At 43.8% G+C, this 16,021-nt stretch overlaps 1 protein-coding gene across 1 annotated transcript in view; it reads left to right on the plus strand.

Moving 5' to 3' along the window:
- ABCA4 (ATP binding cassette subfamily A member 4) overlaps window positions 1-16,021 on the plus strand; it is a 105,996-nt gene that overhangs the window by 52,390 nt on the left and 37,585 nt on the right. Inside the window, exons 17-25 of the mRNA XM_043491309.1 lie at window positions 1,763-1,861; window positions 5,971-6,225; window positions 9,230-9,407; window positions 10,285-10,416; window positions 11,207-11,346; window positions 12,236-12,373; window positions 13,625-13,818; window positions 14,678-14,768; window positions 15,395-15,600. Of these exons, the coding sequence (XP_043347244.1) occupies window positions 1,763-1,861; window positions 5,971-6,225; window positions 9,230-9,407; window positions 10,285-10,416; window positions 11,207-11,346; window positions 12,236-12,373; window positions 13,625-13,818; window positions 14,678-14,768; window positions 15,395-15,600 (1,433 nt within the window). The remainder of the gene's footprint in view (window positions 1-1,762; window positions 1,862-5,970; window positions 6,226-9,229; window positions 9,408-10,284; window positions 10,417-11,206; window positions 11,347-12,235; window positions 12,374-13,624; window positions 13,819-14,677; window positions 14,769-15,394; window positions 15,601-16,021) is intronic.

A 16,021-nucleotide genomic window follows, 5' to 3' on the forward strand; every position in this document is an offset into this window, starting at 1 on the left:
GTGATGGGGAAGCCTTTGAACGGATTTGCTGCTCCTGCATACATACTGTAGCTCCACTGCCTGTTGTTGAAGCAGGTGGCAATGGTTAGCCAAACTTCAGAGTGTGGAGGGTTATTCTATTAGGAGGAGAAATTGATCATGTGGTCCTGTTTAATTACAAAGAACGTGTAGTCCTATATCCCTGCACACCACGGGAGTCAAACAGGAGACAGCTTCTTTGTTCACAGTTCCAAGCCTCTTTTTAACCAATGGTTTACCCAAAAAGCGCGCTCTAGGCTTTTGTCAGGGCCACACTCCCACTGTTTATTCTGGCTGTCTCCTTGGCTTTCTGCTCCTTCTCTATTTCTGTGGTGTCTGTGTGCTTCTCACAGCTTTTCTCTCACATTTAGACACATACAGTTCCACCAATCAGTGCCCCAGCCCATGCATTTTCTATATCCGTCCCCAGGAAAACCCCTTGGGCTGCATTGTTCAGCTTTTTCTCAAGCCTTTCCAAGTATGGGTGGTTTGGGTGGTGGCTCCTATTGCTTCAGCTATCTGGCTCCATAAAGGAGCTCAATTGTTTTTTACACTTACCCTGAATGAAAGGTGGCTGTACATCCACCAGCTTCAAGGAGGTTTAACTAAACCCATAAGAAGACAAGGCTGCTTCTGTGAGAAGACAGAGAATTGAGTGAGTTAATGTGAGCACAGTAAGTCAATTCTAAGAACCTAGGGGTAGTATTTTAAGTGGAAATTATATAAATACAATCATTACAAAGTTCTTGTATCAGGTTTGAAGCAGTGATGGAATAAACTGCTTGTTTGCAAAAAGTTTCTCTGGAAATTACCCAAACAGCTTGGGGGGGTCATCCAGTTCTTGTTTAGAGCTTCCTTATTAGAAAGCTAATCCAGAGAAATGAAGTGTAAATGAGAAGGCATTCTAGTAACTATCACACAGAAATAGACTACACAGCAGTGTTTATTGCAAATCTTACTGCTGATTTTGAATAAATGACAGAAGACACTATGTAGGTAGGCTCACAAAGAATAAGACTTTAAACATAGAGGACCAGATTCTTAGCCAGTGTAAATTGCCATCTCACCACATTTTTTAGTTTCAGAGTAGCAGCCGTGTTAGTCTGTATTCGCAAAAAGAAAAGGAGTACTTGTGGCACCTTAGAGACGAACAAATTTATTTGAGCATAAGCTTTCATGAGCTACAGCTCACTTAGTTGTTTCTCCTGGAAAGCTGCATGTTGAAATTTTGGCCTGTGCTGCCTCTTAATTTAGTTTTGATGCCTGTTATGCATTCAGGCCCAGTGCGATCTTTGTATCCATGATGAGCTTTTCACCCATTCAGTCTCTAGAATTTTGAAGGGGACTTCAAAAAGAAATCATTGCTTGGGGTCAGGAGCCTACCTGCTGGAATTGGACATTTCTTGGCAGCTAGTGCCTGGTCTTAAGGATTCAAACTAGCCCCAGGCAGGGGGTAGCCAAATTCCTTAATTAAACCAAATTTTGCTTTAGAAAATTAAAGTTAGTTCCGAACACACATAATGTGTTTATTTCCCCTCCCTTTCCCAAAATATTTGGAAACTGGGGTTATTCTGTTGGAAGCATAGTAGGTGGCTGTGCTTTGTTAGATCTTCTAATATGCTGGAACAGGATTGCTAATGAAACTCCAAGTATTGATATTTACATTACGAAAGTTGCATACCTGAGTTCCAGGCAATAGAAGAATGTGGACTCTCTGTATGGACTGTACTTGTTTGTGTTTTAGGGGAGTATGGGATACCACAGCCTTGGTATTTCCCTTTGCAGGAGTCTTACTGGTTTGGGTCTGGCTACCCAAAAGCTGAGAAAACAGCAACTGCTGATGGTGAGTTATTTGAAAATTCTCGTGCTTGGAAATAACTTCAAAACCCACTGATCCGTTTAGAGGTGAATACATTGTACATTCATTATGTGAGCCACTGAAAAGATTAGGGACAGATGTACAGTGGGAATCTTAGCAGGTGACTTTGAACTCTGAGTGGCCCACTATTATTAGAGAGTTATTAGAGGATGAGTCATTGTTCCATCCGAGGGCTTTTAAAGCATGCATAGGTTAGCTGGGAACATCAGAGCCACATCCCTCTAATTCATGCATATGAGGATATTTGATGAACTGTTATTACCCAACCCAGAATATTGGTGACTTGAGTCACAATGGATATGATACTGATTTTAATTACACTGTGTTTACACTGGGGTTACCCTTCTCTCTCTAGACCTGAGTCTCTCCCATTTACTTTGTCATCAGTGTAACTATTAACTTCAAAGGAGCTACTCCTGATTTATATTAGAGTGAGATCAGAATTGTGCCCCTTTTGTGTGTATGTGCACACATGTATGTATATATAGCCTATTTTGAGAATGCCTATCTAAGCATTCCTAATTGATGCTAGTGTAATTAAGAACAGCATCTGGCTCATTGTATTTTCATAGAAATACAGTAGAGCCTCAGAGTTATGAATACCAGAGTTACGAACTGCCCGGTGAACCACACACCTCATTTGGAACTGGAAGTACGCAATCAGGCAGCAGAGACCAAAAAAAAAAAAAAGAAAAGAAATCGCAAATACTGTACAGTACAATTCTATGTTAAATGCAAACTACTAAAAAAATTAAGGGAAAGTTTAAAAAAAGATTTGACAAGGTAAGGAAACTGCTTCTGTGCTTATTTCATTAAAATTAAAATGGTTAAAAGCTGCATTTTTCATCTGCATAGTAAAGTTTCAAAGTGGTATTAAGTCAATGTTCAGTTGTAAACTTTTGAAAGAACAACCATAATCTTTTGTTCAGAGTTACGAACAATCTCCATTCCCAAGGTGTTCGTAACTCTGAGGTTTTACTGTAACAGGCAGAGAGATGAAGGAATCATTTTTTGCCTGTTTTTGCATGGTCAGTCTACTCATCACAATATGACCCCTCGTCAGCTCTGATGGACTGTTTGCAAGGGGTCTGGGCACAAGAAGTTGCTTCTAGACTAGTAGGGTCTAATCTCCTCTGCAAACATTCTGAAATCCCCCTCCCAGTCTGCCCACATGTTGGGGTTGAGAAGAAAGAAACAGCAACATTGTTCTCCTTAAAGGGGATTTACATTGTGGTATGTTCTGAACTGAATAAACAGCTTTCCCACTAGCCTCACTGAGGGGAATTCAGAATTACAAAGGTTGGCCTGGATTTTTTTTTTTTAACAATTTCTGAATTTTATTTTTAGTATAAATTTACATCCTAGATGGATACATCATAGGCATAAACTCCATCAATTTTCAGAAGGGCAGTGTGCTCCCTCTGGTTTCGGAGGCCATGCTTATAGCCAACAGCAAAAATGGCTTTGGACCACAGTCTCCCAGACATGGTGTTGTCCTGAAGTCCTGCTCCCAGCAGGCCCCCGCTCCTCCGACCCAAGATGCTAGAGTCCGTTCTCTGTCTCTGCTTCGTTGCACCCATCAGCTAAAGAGGCATTGGGTGCAGGGGAACTAACTACATTGTATATAGGTGTGGAGGAGATTTTCAAAGGAGGTGGGCCATGCATTTCCCTTTGGCTCTTTTGAAAACTCCACACTTATAGCATAGTCACTTAGAGGGTTTTAGCATTTAGCACATGCCTTTGGGATGCCTCTCAATACTAATAGAAAAATATTTTTACTTTCAGAGTGTTCGTAATGCCCCATAAGTGCTGTATTTTCTGCCAGGTGTGCCTAGGAGAGTGTTAGACTGTAAACTCTAAAGTCTTCTGGTATAGGTTTCTTTATAGCACTTTTCAAATTGTTCAAGTGAAGTGTTACTGCCTAAATGAAATCTGAGCATTTGCCCCAAGCAGCAGTTGTTTTCCAGGATCAAAATTATTTTTAAAATTTGACACATCATAATTATGGATGATGAATTACACGTAGTAATCTGGAGAACCTAGTGCTGCTCTTGGCTAGAGGGAAAGGATATTATCTCAGGTAACCTTAGGACAGGCCCCTACTGGATCACAAGAATTCGATCTGTCATAACTCACCCCCTCCTCTTTTTTTAGAGAAGGTAAAACTGAAAAGATCTTAGATCTCTGAGGAATCCCTCCATGGGAAGCACATAATAGTTCATCTATTTGAAGGACTAGGGTCCTTTAGTTCTTCATCTTATTAAATTAGCTTCTCCCCCACCCCCTGCCACATCTGGGTCACAAGGGCAACAATTATAATTAACAATTATATCTTTCTTCCTTTAGAGAAACTGTCATGCACTGGGAAAAACATGAGGGGGAAAAAAAAACACCAGGAAATCCAAGAGCAAATAAGGCTATGTCTACACTTAGAGCTAGGGATGTGATTTCTAGCTTGAGCAGACATATTCACGCTAGTGCTTGTCGAGCTAGCGTACTAAAAATAGTAGTGTCACTGGAGTAACACGGTCAGTGGCAAGTGGCAGCATGGTCTAGCTGCCCAAAATATGCACCCACAGGATCCAGGTAGGGTTGTGCTGAGAGCAGCTAAGTCACTACTGCCAGTGCTACTGCAGCTACACTATTTTTTGCTCACTAGCTTGATGAGAGCTGGTGTGAATGTGTATTTGAGCTAAGAATCACACCTCTAGCTCCAAGTGTAGACATAGCCAGAAGCCTGGTTTACAATAGGAAATTAGGAAAAATCCACACTGCTGAGTGATGCAGTTAAACCGACCTCACCCCAGTGTAGAAAGCACCCGTTGGAGAATTCTCCCATCAACCTAGCTTCCACTTCTCAGGGACATGACATACCTACACCAACAGTAGAAGCCCACCCATTGCGTGGGTAGCATCTTCAATGAAGTACTGCAGTGTTGTAAGTGTAGACAAGCCCTAAAATGCTAAATCAATCTGATACATTTTAAAACTAAGTAGTTGTACCAGTGTATTCCCATGGTAATTATGTTGCTTAGGGTATGTCTCTACTGCAGCCAGGAGCGTGCCTCCCAGCATGGGCACACAGGCCTGAGATAGCTGCGCTCGGGCTAGCACCCTAAAAATAGCAGTGTGGACATTGCAGCATGGCAGCAGTCTGTGCTAGTCATCTGAGCTCAGACCCAATGGGTCAGGCGGACTTGTATTCGGTGGCTAGCCCAAGCCACCACCCATGCCACAACGTCCACACTGCTATTTTTAGTGTGCAGAGTTAGCACAAGACTGTTTACCTGGGCTGGGAGGTACGCTTCCAGCTACTGTGAAACCTGCTTATGGGGTCTAATTGTGTACCACTCAACTCCGTTAAAGTTTTTCCATTGCCTTTAATCGGAACAGGATTGGGCAAGACTAAAGTCTGATATAATGAAACTTTAGGTATAGACTGATAGTTCCAGATCATTTCAATGTATTGCAAAACAGTGAACCTCTGCTTCTAGCTACATTGTGGGGGGAAAAAACTCATCAGAGGACACACTGTTCTTGCTTCCCTTGTCCCCCCCTCCACATAAATTCATGTAGCTGCTTTCCTTCCTAGAGGTATGATTGAAGCACATGATTGGGAACTGCATGCTAACTCTTTCACTCTGCCCTTGGTTACGTCACTTAACCTCCGGATCCCAAGCTGCAAAATAGGGATCTAACAGGGAGGGGTTTGTGAAGAATATAGTCTGCAGTTACCAACACAGTCAGCGCATATCAGACCTTATGCTTTAGGACATAAACCAGCCCATTAAGCACCTGGGATTAGGAAGAAACTTCCACCATGGAATTGAAAAGATGTCAGTCTTGCCTCTGTAGTACCTGGTCTTAAGTACTTGGAAGAGAGGATATTAGACTAGGTGGATCATTAATCTGATAGGTCAGAGTGCAATTGCTATGTTCCTAATGTCACTGAAGGGCTTTGATGATGAATAATGTTAAAAGCTAAGTGCTGTTGTAATTTATTACTATCTCACTTCTCCCAATACATCTCTAGAGATGATGGTAATCATTAAATTAACTTTTGGTTAATGTAGAAAAAAGTCCGAGGAAAGAAGGCAGTCCAGCCTGGAAGGCCTCAGGAGAGGAAAAGACTGCAAACATGAGGGACGAAGCAGAGGAGCCTGAAAAGCTGGAAGAACAGAGTGTCAACCAGAGGGAGAAGGATGGTAAAGAATCCAAATGTAAACACAAAAGAAAAAAAGAGCACGCCAAGCAGGGGAAGCCTAAGGCAGAGGCAAAGGACAAAGATGAAATGACTAGTAAGGAGAGAGAGAGAGAGAGCAACCTGAGTAACCATGACACTTTGTGAGAAACATTTTAACCCCCAGGTACTTCGCAGAAGACCAGAATTGTGTACATGTGAGAAACAAGAGCAGCACTCCATGTTGGAGCATAGACCTGAGCCCTTATTTCTGAGAAAGCACAGAGCTGCCCACAAACCAGCAGTGATGGGTTGTATAGCCTATCCTGTGCTGGTTAGCTCCGATCTGCCACCAAGCCAGTGCTGTCCCAGGAGGGCGGGCAATGGTACTGCTGCTGGCAGCCCTCCACTGGGGTGCAGATTTAATTTCTGCCAGGGACTCCACAGGTGCTCTGCCTCAAGAACTTTCTCAGGAGTTTCCTAGCCACTGCACTGTTGCTCCCTTGCGGTCCACAGCCACTTACCCTTTGGGCTGCTCTGTCTACCTCTGGAGGAGAGTGTTCTACCATAAAGGCTCTACAGCTGGGTCTCTTTCAGTGGAAACCCATACTGTCTGTTCTTACAGCATGTTAGTACCCTTGCTAAGTGACACCTGAGGGGGACACATGCTGGCTTGCTAGGGTTAAATTGTGGCCATAACTTTAATACCAAGACTTGAGAGGGATGAGCTAAGATAAAGGCAACAAATTCTCCCAAAACCCATCCTGCAGCAGGTCCTGTGTATGTAGGGGAATGGCTGGTTCCAAAGGGATATATGTGAATTGTTCTGTCTCTATGGTGTGATGCTGACATTAGCTCCCATCTAAACATTCCTGAATATGACCTAGTTGGTATTCAAGGGCCAGTACCGCCTTCTGTGGGGAGACAGATGAGCCTTTTGCATGTGGTCCCCAGAGGAATTCATGGCAGCAAGCTGGTGATTGCACAGCAGATTCCACCACCACAGACAGCTAAAGTCTCAGCTCTCAGACTCTCTTGAAAAGCTAGAGGTAAAACTGGGGTCATGAGAGCTCATCCTCGTGTAGGTATTGATGACCTGCATTCAGGGTGAATGGAAACAGGACAGTGCTTCAAAAGGAAGGAGCCGGGCAAGGGGCAAAGGTCATTTTAGCAAATCTGCTTCTAGCACCTCTTTATCTTTGCTTTGCTTTGCTTTGCTCATCAGCTCCCAAGTTCCAGCAACTCTGAAACTGCAGTAGCAGGGGCTTTGCCTGTCACTAAAGGGAACAGCCTGCATTCCCCATTTTTGGCATGAGGTCTTCAGCCAGCTACATAGTAACTGGTGTGTGTGAACGGTACACAATAAAACAATCCCAGAGTTCAATTCAAAGCCCTACTTACCAGTAGGGGGGGCAGGGGCACTCACAATGGGATTCAGAGCTGGCATGAGTGGGTGTAACTGGAGTTGGACAGTGGTGCAAAGGATAGATGAACTAGCAATAAGCCAATCCAGTGCAAGACAGCAGAGCACAGTCTAATGACTGGCATGAGATAAATCTGCCCTAGCTGGTGAACTTCAGGCAGTTTGCACTAAGCCCTCATCTACATTCCCAACAAACAACACAATGTTATCAACATCCACCTGTAGAGTCAGGAGAATGACCAGTCCTTATCCCCACAAAAGCCAGCAGAGCAGAGGAGTCAGGATGGCCACAAAAAAGGGGACTTAGGTGCAGAGTTTGGCGATAGATCCTCACAACACATGCATTAGCCTGAGTCCAGAAGTTTTACAGGCAAACGAGAAATGAACTCATGTCAAATGTAAGACTTGGGGTGAGAACTTGACCAATGTTCCATGCAGATCAAGAAGAGTCAGGCTGCTGGAATCTGTGTGCGCATGCTCCTGTTTTAGCATTCAAACACGCATCAGGTACACCAGGGTGTTTGGGCCCAATCCAGTGAAGTGCTGAGAGCCCTCGACTCCCTCGTGGTGCAAGACCCAAAGAAATGGCCTGCTGTGTCTTGTATTACAAAGCTGCACAGTCCAGTCCTGTGATTGTAGCTGTTCTGCGGTGCCCAATAGACCCATCCTGCCACTTGGGGCTTCTCTGCTAGCTTTATTTAGAATGGCAGACCCATGGGAGTTGCTGATGGAGACCCGCGGGGTTCACCAACAGGATTGGCCACACCCAGGCAGCCTGGACTGCACCTCAGTACAGCCCTTCTGGGGGCTGAAAAGTGAAGTAAACCACAATTGCAGAATAACCCTCCCTGCAAATCCTTAAGTGCATTATGTAAATAGAAGTGCACAGGGTCTGTAGCATAAATATTCTCAACTCCTATAATTTGTCTTCATGTGTAATTTCCTTCAGACAGTCTTTGCCTAGAACTTGATAGTGAAGTTTAAAATTATGCTTTTGTGATCCTTCGAGGAAATTCACCCCGTGCAGAGCTCATCTTAAGTGGTGCCTAGATCTTGGGCTGGCCCTCTGCCCAGGGTGAATTTCACCCCACTAGGATTAAAAGGGAGTGTTATTAAAGGTTGACAAGGTACCTACATATCACAACCAGCATAGATCCAGATTGGGGTGTAGGAGTTTTTAAAGCGTCAGTGGATAAGTTATAACCAATACTTGCAATCCCCCATAACCCAAGCCCGACCCCAGATGTACAGTACCTTCCCTCTTAACTTGTGTAAATTTGATTTTAAACATTAACTTTAATAAAAAAAATTTTAACAGCCTAGTAAATAAAAGAAAAGGCGCATCTGGGCTGATGACTTGACTGGCTTAGCTGGAAATATAGCTCCATCTCCAGGCTGGTTTAATCTCTCGGCACACAAACAGACAATGAAACCTAAACAATGTCTTTCTGTCACATATGAACAAACACAAAACACAATCACCTTCATCTGTCTGAGTGAGTTGTGTCTCCACAAATCCTCTCATTTACCCAGGTAAATAAGGAATAACTCTATGGATGTTAATAAATCTACCCCAGTTCAAAACTGGTATGAGGGGACAACTGGGCCCCTGGGACTTTGTGCTGTAGTTTACACTGTAATTGTGCTGCTGTAAGCAATGATGTGCTGAGAGCTGTGGCCAGAGTGTGGCTCTAACTCCCTTTTCATTCTTGATTTCTTGCCTTTCAAGTAAACACCTTTTTTGAACCTGAGCCTCCAGACCTGATCCCGGGTGTGTGTGCGGAGAACCTGGTGAAGATTTTTGCAGGCAGGCCCAAGCCAGCAGTGGATGGCATGAATGTTACTTTCTATGAGGGCCAAATCACAGCCCTCCTCGGCCACAATGGAGCTGGAAAGACAACCACCATGTAAGTGTTAGAAGAAGCTCTGGCTGTGTAAATCCAGGGCATTGCCCTACTGCTCTGACCCTAAGTTCTGTAGATCAGCAGGCTGATCTCTCCATTCTCCTAGCTTCTCTCTTTCTTAGCTACCACCTCTGCAACTAGCACATAAGGGCAGGCTGTCCCCATGTAGGGACATGCTGACTATAGAAAAGGGAGAGCATGAAATGCATGACAATCCAATTTAAAGTGGCCCTAAAAAGCCTGGGGTTACATGTGTTTTCTGTTTGTACTCAGCAAGTAATACCAAATCCACACATTAGTGATCTACCATACAGTCTCCAACTCCTTTCAGTCTACAGCAAAGCAGAGTGCAGGTCAGGAGGGCAGGGTAGCTCTAGTATAACCCATGGACAGCACTGTTACGTGACTGCATTCAAGGCTTCGAACCATTATTCTGGATCTCTGCCACAGGGAGACTCATTCTAGGTCATGTGTAGTCAGGGCTGGGGAAACTTACCTGGTGAACTGGTTTGAAAAGTACAAGTTCAGGTTAACTTGACTTAAACACCGTTTGGCCAGCCAACAAGAACCAGATCAAACTTTTGTGCAAACCAAGTTTGGAGTCAGTTTTCTAGCCTAAGTGAGGACCATATAGACAATTGATACCAAACCCAGAACCACACACTAGCAGAGTTACTGTACACATGTCCAGGGTCTCACTTGTGTATTTTATTAGGACAAGATTTAGATGTGTCCATGCTTCCCAGTGGGATTGTGTTTCAGCAACCACTGGACTAAGAAGTCATCATGTGCCACCTAGTGGCCCATGAGAGAAGTGTCTCTGCATATTTGAAACCTAAGGACTGTCCATTTGCTTTTTTTTCTTGTGCTGTTTGACCAGGTCAATCCTAACAGGCTTGTTCCCACCCACATCTGGAACTGTCCTGGTTGGTGGCAAGGACATCCAGATGCATATGGACTCGATTCGGCAGAGTTTAGGCATGTGTCCTCAGTACAACATCTTGTTTAATCAGTAAGTGCCATCTGATGCCATACTCAAGAACTGAGCCCCTACCACCCTGTCTGGATGTTTGGGATGTCCCCAAAGCCCATGTTGTTTCTCTGTGCTCTTCTGGCAGTGCATGTAACTCAGACAGAATCCTCCTTCCTTCTTCTCCTGTCAGTATTTCTGACGGACAGATACTATTTTACCCTTTGTATAATCCCCAAGAGGAGACACATGGGGGAGTGGAGGGCATGCAGGTCATATGCCCCCCTCTCCCCCAGATTTGTTGCTTGGTTTGTACTGATAATGCTCACATGGACTGAGCATGCTCAGTAACACTGAAGCCGCCGGCTGCCCACATTTTATTGCCCCCCTCGCCCCCCACTATTGGCAGGCATGGGTCATCTGGGAATCCCCTACTTCCATTGGCTGGACCCAAAGTTATTACTCAGGGAAATAAGTGTTCCTGACATGGGTACTGTCTGCATTGTGGTAGGGCTTGAGAGGGACTTAACATGAGAATCAAAGCACACAATAATCCAGGGCCCCGTTCCTCAAAATCCCGGCAGTAGGCTGTGCTGATTGTTGGGGGTGCCATTTTGGAAAGACGGTAGGTGGGTAGGCAGAGAAGCAGCAAGTGCAAGAAAGGTCAGGGTGATCCTGAGGAGTTGCAGGCCAGCCAATGTTGGCACATGCAGGGGACAAACCAGTTCCTCTCCTCAAAGGGGGTAATGCTATAATGAACTGACTGCTGTTGGACCATGCAACTTGGTTCTTCATTTAAACTGTCTCCATGTCTTTCTGTCTGATTTCTCAGCCTCACTGTAGCAGAGCACATCTTGTTTTATTCCCAGCTGAAAGGGAGGTCTCGAGAGGAAGCTGTGTTGGAGATGGAGATGATGCTGGAAGATATAGGCCTCCCCCATAAAAGAAATGAAGAGGCTCAAAACTTGTCAGGTGCCCAAGGATTTATTCTCAAAATCTTCTGCACCATTTTTGTTCTACCACCATTTTAATTCCATGGGGACAAATTCTGCCAATGATTCACACTAAGTAGTCCCTTACTTCTTGAGTAGTGAATTGGAGCCCATGAATTTCAATGGGTTTGCTCAAGCAGTGTGGGTGGCAGAATTTGTCCATAAGGCATCAGATGTGAATGTACCTGTGATGCATAAAACTTACTTTAATGATGCTGAATAAAAATATATATTTATATACAAAAATATGTGTTCTCTTAACAACATACCCCAACCCCCACCACTATTCTGTGGTAATAGTCCAAAATGCAACACCTTCCCATACTGCTGCTTCAGTGTCCTGGGTGAATACCCTTGAATAATGTAATATTTTTGTAAGGGCTGTTCATGTCATTTAAAAGGTAAAACTGTATGTAGTACAGTGTCAAGGACGTGCAGCATGTGGGTGTAGTGATGGATACACCTATAACTATCCAGAGTTGCAGATTGGGTTAGATAAGTACTCAGGAGTTCTCATACTTCACTAATCTCTGCCCCACTGCAAACGTGGGCCAACAATATCATGAAAACAAACTTTCTTAGACCATCTCTAGAACTTCCTGCTTTGGCTCCAGGCCAGAACCAGAAAATGCAGACACTGCATGAAAATGAAAAGTAATGAAAAAATTAAGCTAAATTTTTGGAACTACTGCAAAAATGTGTGTATTTGTTCAAGTTCTGGGCCAAGGTTCAGGAGTGAGAGTAGTTCTTATTTCACCTGGTCCAGTTTGTCTGTCTCCAACAGACACAAACAGTCATCTATCATCACATGCTGCAATGTGTGCTGCTCTTCCTTTTCACTCCCACAGTTGTGTCCTTGCACTCTTTAGGTGGCATGCAGAGAAAGCTATCTGTTGCCATTGCCTTTGTTGGTGAAGCAAAGGTGGTCGTCTTGGATGAGCCCACCTCTGGAGTAGATCCATATTCCAGGAGGTCTATCTGGGATCTTCTACTGAAGTATCGCTCAGGTAACACGCTCCAGAGAGGAAATCACTTTTTAAGCCCTTTCACAAATAAGTATGTCTGTTGCATAAGCTTTCATTAAAGTAAAGGGTATGAACATGCACAAACAGGTTACACAAGTGTTAAATTCACATAAGCCACTTGTCTCATGACCTGGGGGGTTACTGCAGAGGTCAGAAAAGCTAGAGATATGAAATAGCAACTTAATGTTACATGGAGAGAGCAGACTAAACTGCTAATCTAACTCACACAGAGTAGAGTCATACTAGGCAAATGATCTAATTTATTTCATACAAGAATAGCATAGCTGAAGTCGACTTATCTTAGATCGACTTAGAATCACTTACTTCACATCCTCGCAGCGCGGGATCGATGGCCACCACTCCCCAGTCGACTCCGCTTCTGCCTCTCGCCCTGGTGGAATTCCGGAGTCGACAGCAGAGTGATCGGGGATCGATCACTACCTGCCGATCTGGTGGGTAGTGTAGATGTGGCCTCAGAGGAGCCGAACAGGTTTGGAAAAGTTTAGGTATCTTGCCTGCTTGAACTTACAACTGCTACAGTAAGGAATAGCTTCAGCTTCTTTCTGAACCTGTTAAATGCCTCACTCCCATTTAAAAAAAAAAATGAAGCTGTGCATTTCTGAGGATGAGTGCTGGAGAGAGTTCTCATTGATGGGCCCAATTCTGTCACTCTTATTCATTGTGAGTAGTACTTTACTCTGTGACTAGCTCCATTCAGTGTGAGTAATGGCAGTGGAATCATCTCAAAAATTGTATTTATTTATATACCTTTGCCAAGCTTTTAATTCTTGGTCAGTACTTCTTCCTACCCTGTAGCCAGCCCCTAGTTCCTTGTCAGCTTCTCCTTTTATGGATGCTCAAGCTAATATGTGTTAAACTATCGAGACGTGTTCAGTTATGTAACAGATGTTCTGCAAAGTCATCCTGGGATGAAGGTGATGGCGCTGTTATGGGTGTCGCATGCTCACTGGGAGTTTGCCTGCTCATGTGGGAGCATCTGTCACTTGTGCAGCTCTTTGTTTTTAATTTGCTCACTTGCCATCTTGCCTGCATCTCCACTATTTGCCATGAATAAGGCCCAACCCTATAGGATCAACTTGTGATGAAATCTTTGGCTCTTACTCCTGAGAATGTCTTTCAGAAGTTCTGTATTAATCCCTGTAATCCACATACAGCCCTGATTGTACTGAAGGAACAGTAACTTGCAGAGCACCTCTGTATTCCTTCTCCTAGGTAGAACCATCATCCTCTCTACGCATCACATGGATGAGGCAGACATCCTTGGAGACCGGGTGGCCATCATTTCCCAAGGAAAATTGTTCTGCTCAGGCTCTCCTGTCTTCCTAAAGAACTGCTTTGGATCTGGCTTCTATCTCACCTTGGTTCGCCAGATGAAAAACACCCAAGGGGGAGGAGAATGGGGTTCAGTAAGTTCTCTTCTCCCTTGTTGCACAAGCAGTCTTCAAATATTCATTCACTGCAACAGATCAGAACCTGAGTAGCTGCTGTTTGTTGCTGTGGACAAAGGTGACTGTACAGTAAATGGTGTGTCCTCGGGAATAAGGCAATGAGAACATGAAATTAGAGGACTATTTGGGGATTTAAATATTCACCTCTTAACAGAGCGTTTCCAATTTTATGAATGTATATGCCTTAGGGCAGAGGGCTTTTCAAAGGCACAAATGGCAATTGGGTAGCCAGCTCTGGAGGCTGATGCCTATCTGAAAATCTCCCCCCACCCCACTTACATTGAACATCTCCCTGTGGAGCCTCACTTGTCCAAGCATGAGTCCTTCTGCAATACACTAGATGTGATCATGTCTTCCTACAGCAGGTAGCTCAGGAACTATGGCAGCCTGCCACTTAGTCCTGGCAAAAGCAGTTCTCCGGCAACTCAGATAAGAGGGATCTGGATTGTTTTGATCCTGTAGGTCCCAGTTTCTAAACCCCACTGACATCATAGTGTTTGTATGTATGGCCATTGTTCATTAACTTCCCCAAGTAAATGCACGTAATTTAGATTTCCATGTGGTTACCACATGCATGGTGGTCTGATGCAATGCTTGTGTCAAATTTAATTTTTGTATGTCTTTTATGCTAGTCCTCAGACTGCAAGTCTGAGTATGATATGTTCAAGATGTTCCAGCTAAGACAAATTTCTTACTGCCCTGAAACTGTGTAAAGGCTGATGCAACAATTCTGATGATAACACTCTTACACACTAGTTTGCATGCATTATATGCATCTGAAGCACTTAATATCCTCTTTCTTACTTATCTGTACTAGCACTCCCCTAGCTGTGGATCTCAGTGCTCATGTTCCTGTTCCAGGTGTGCACCTAAAGATAAAGTGGAAGGTCCCGAGCAAGAACTGGATGGTAAGAATTGGGATCATTCACCTTGTCCAAGGCCTATTCTTCTGAAACATGGCTGTTTCTCTTAGTGTACTGCCACTTAAGTCTTAGAGAACCCTGCTTTTGAGATTCCCTTTTTCAGCATTGTCTCAGGTGCGTGTATTTTACTGTCACTTAGAAATCGCTAAGGCTTCTTGGTGGTTTTGCTTACCTTTCTGTGACAAACCGCCTGTCTGAGACATCTTATAAGATCTTGGGCTCAGACCATAAAGTGGAAGCTTGGGTCTTCCTTGACTGTAGACTAATAGTTTCAAACTCCTGTGTATTACAATGTGTGATTCAATCAAAAAAGGAGAAACATATTTAAAGTGCAGCAAACAGAATTTTTCTGTGAGCACCTCTTCATTTTTTCTCACTCTTGGGAGCACTTTAGTAGATGCTTCTGAAAGTCAATCATGGTGCTGATGGGCCTTAAATCATTTCCTGCTAGACCGTTCAAAAGTCATAACTGACCAGGATCCAGCCCAGTCTAGTAGAATATTAACAGAGATATGTGTGAGTCCTTCCCATCTTATATCAGCACAGCCTTTGGAAGCATTCCCAGGATCCTTAAATATTCATTTTCTGAACACTGTTCTGACTCTTTACAGGGGATGTGAATGACCTTACAGAATTGATTCATCATCATGTTCCAGAAGCAAAGTTAATTGAAAGTATTGGTCAGGAACTCATCTACCTTTTGCCCAGTAAAGACTTTAAACAGCGAGCTTACGCCAGTCTCTTCAGAGAATTGGAAGAAACCCTAGCTGACCTGGGACTCAGCAGTTTTGGGATTTCGGACACTCCACTTGAAGAGGTAATGGATGCTTTGAAATATTTGTCAGTCCTTCCAGAAATCCTTTTGGGAGATCTTGAGTTCCAAAACATGAAGACATAGTAATCCCCTCAAACCTAGCAAAACCCAGTAATGTCCATTGTTACACACACAGCAGATCTTTAGAGACGGGAATTCAGAAATAATTCAAACCTGGATGCCCATCAGATCTGTTTATAAATGGACCATGACTTGTTAGCCTCAAATGTTCCTCTCTTTTTATCTCTGTTTCTCTGCTTCCCCACACCTTTTTGCTTCCCAACCAAATGCTAGCGGATCTTTGATTCTGTAGTTAGCAGCAGTACCCAGAGTTATTTGCAAATGTCATTTTAGAGGATGATGTCTAGTGGCTCACAAGCAGGATGACTCCAAAGGTATTGCTAACCAAGAGGTGTGCATGTCT

Source organism: Dermochelys coriacea, chromosome 8 (assembly GCF_009764565.3).
Source record: "Dermochelys coriacea isolate rDerCor1 chromosome 8, rDerCor1.pri.v4, whole genome shotgun sequence".
Taxonomy (NCBI): Eukaryota; Metazoa; Chordata; order Testudines; family Dermochelyidae; genus Dermochelys; species Dermochelys coriacea.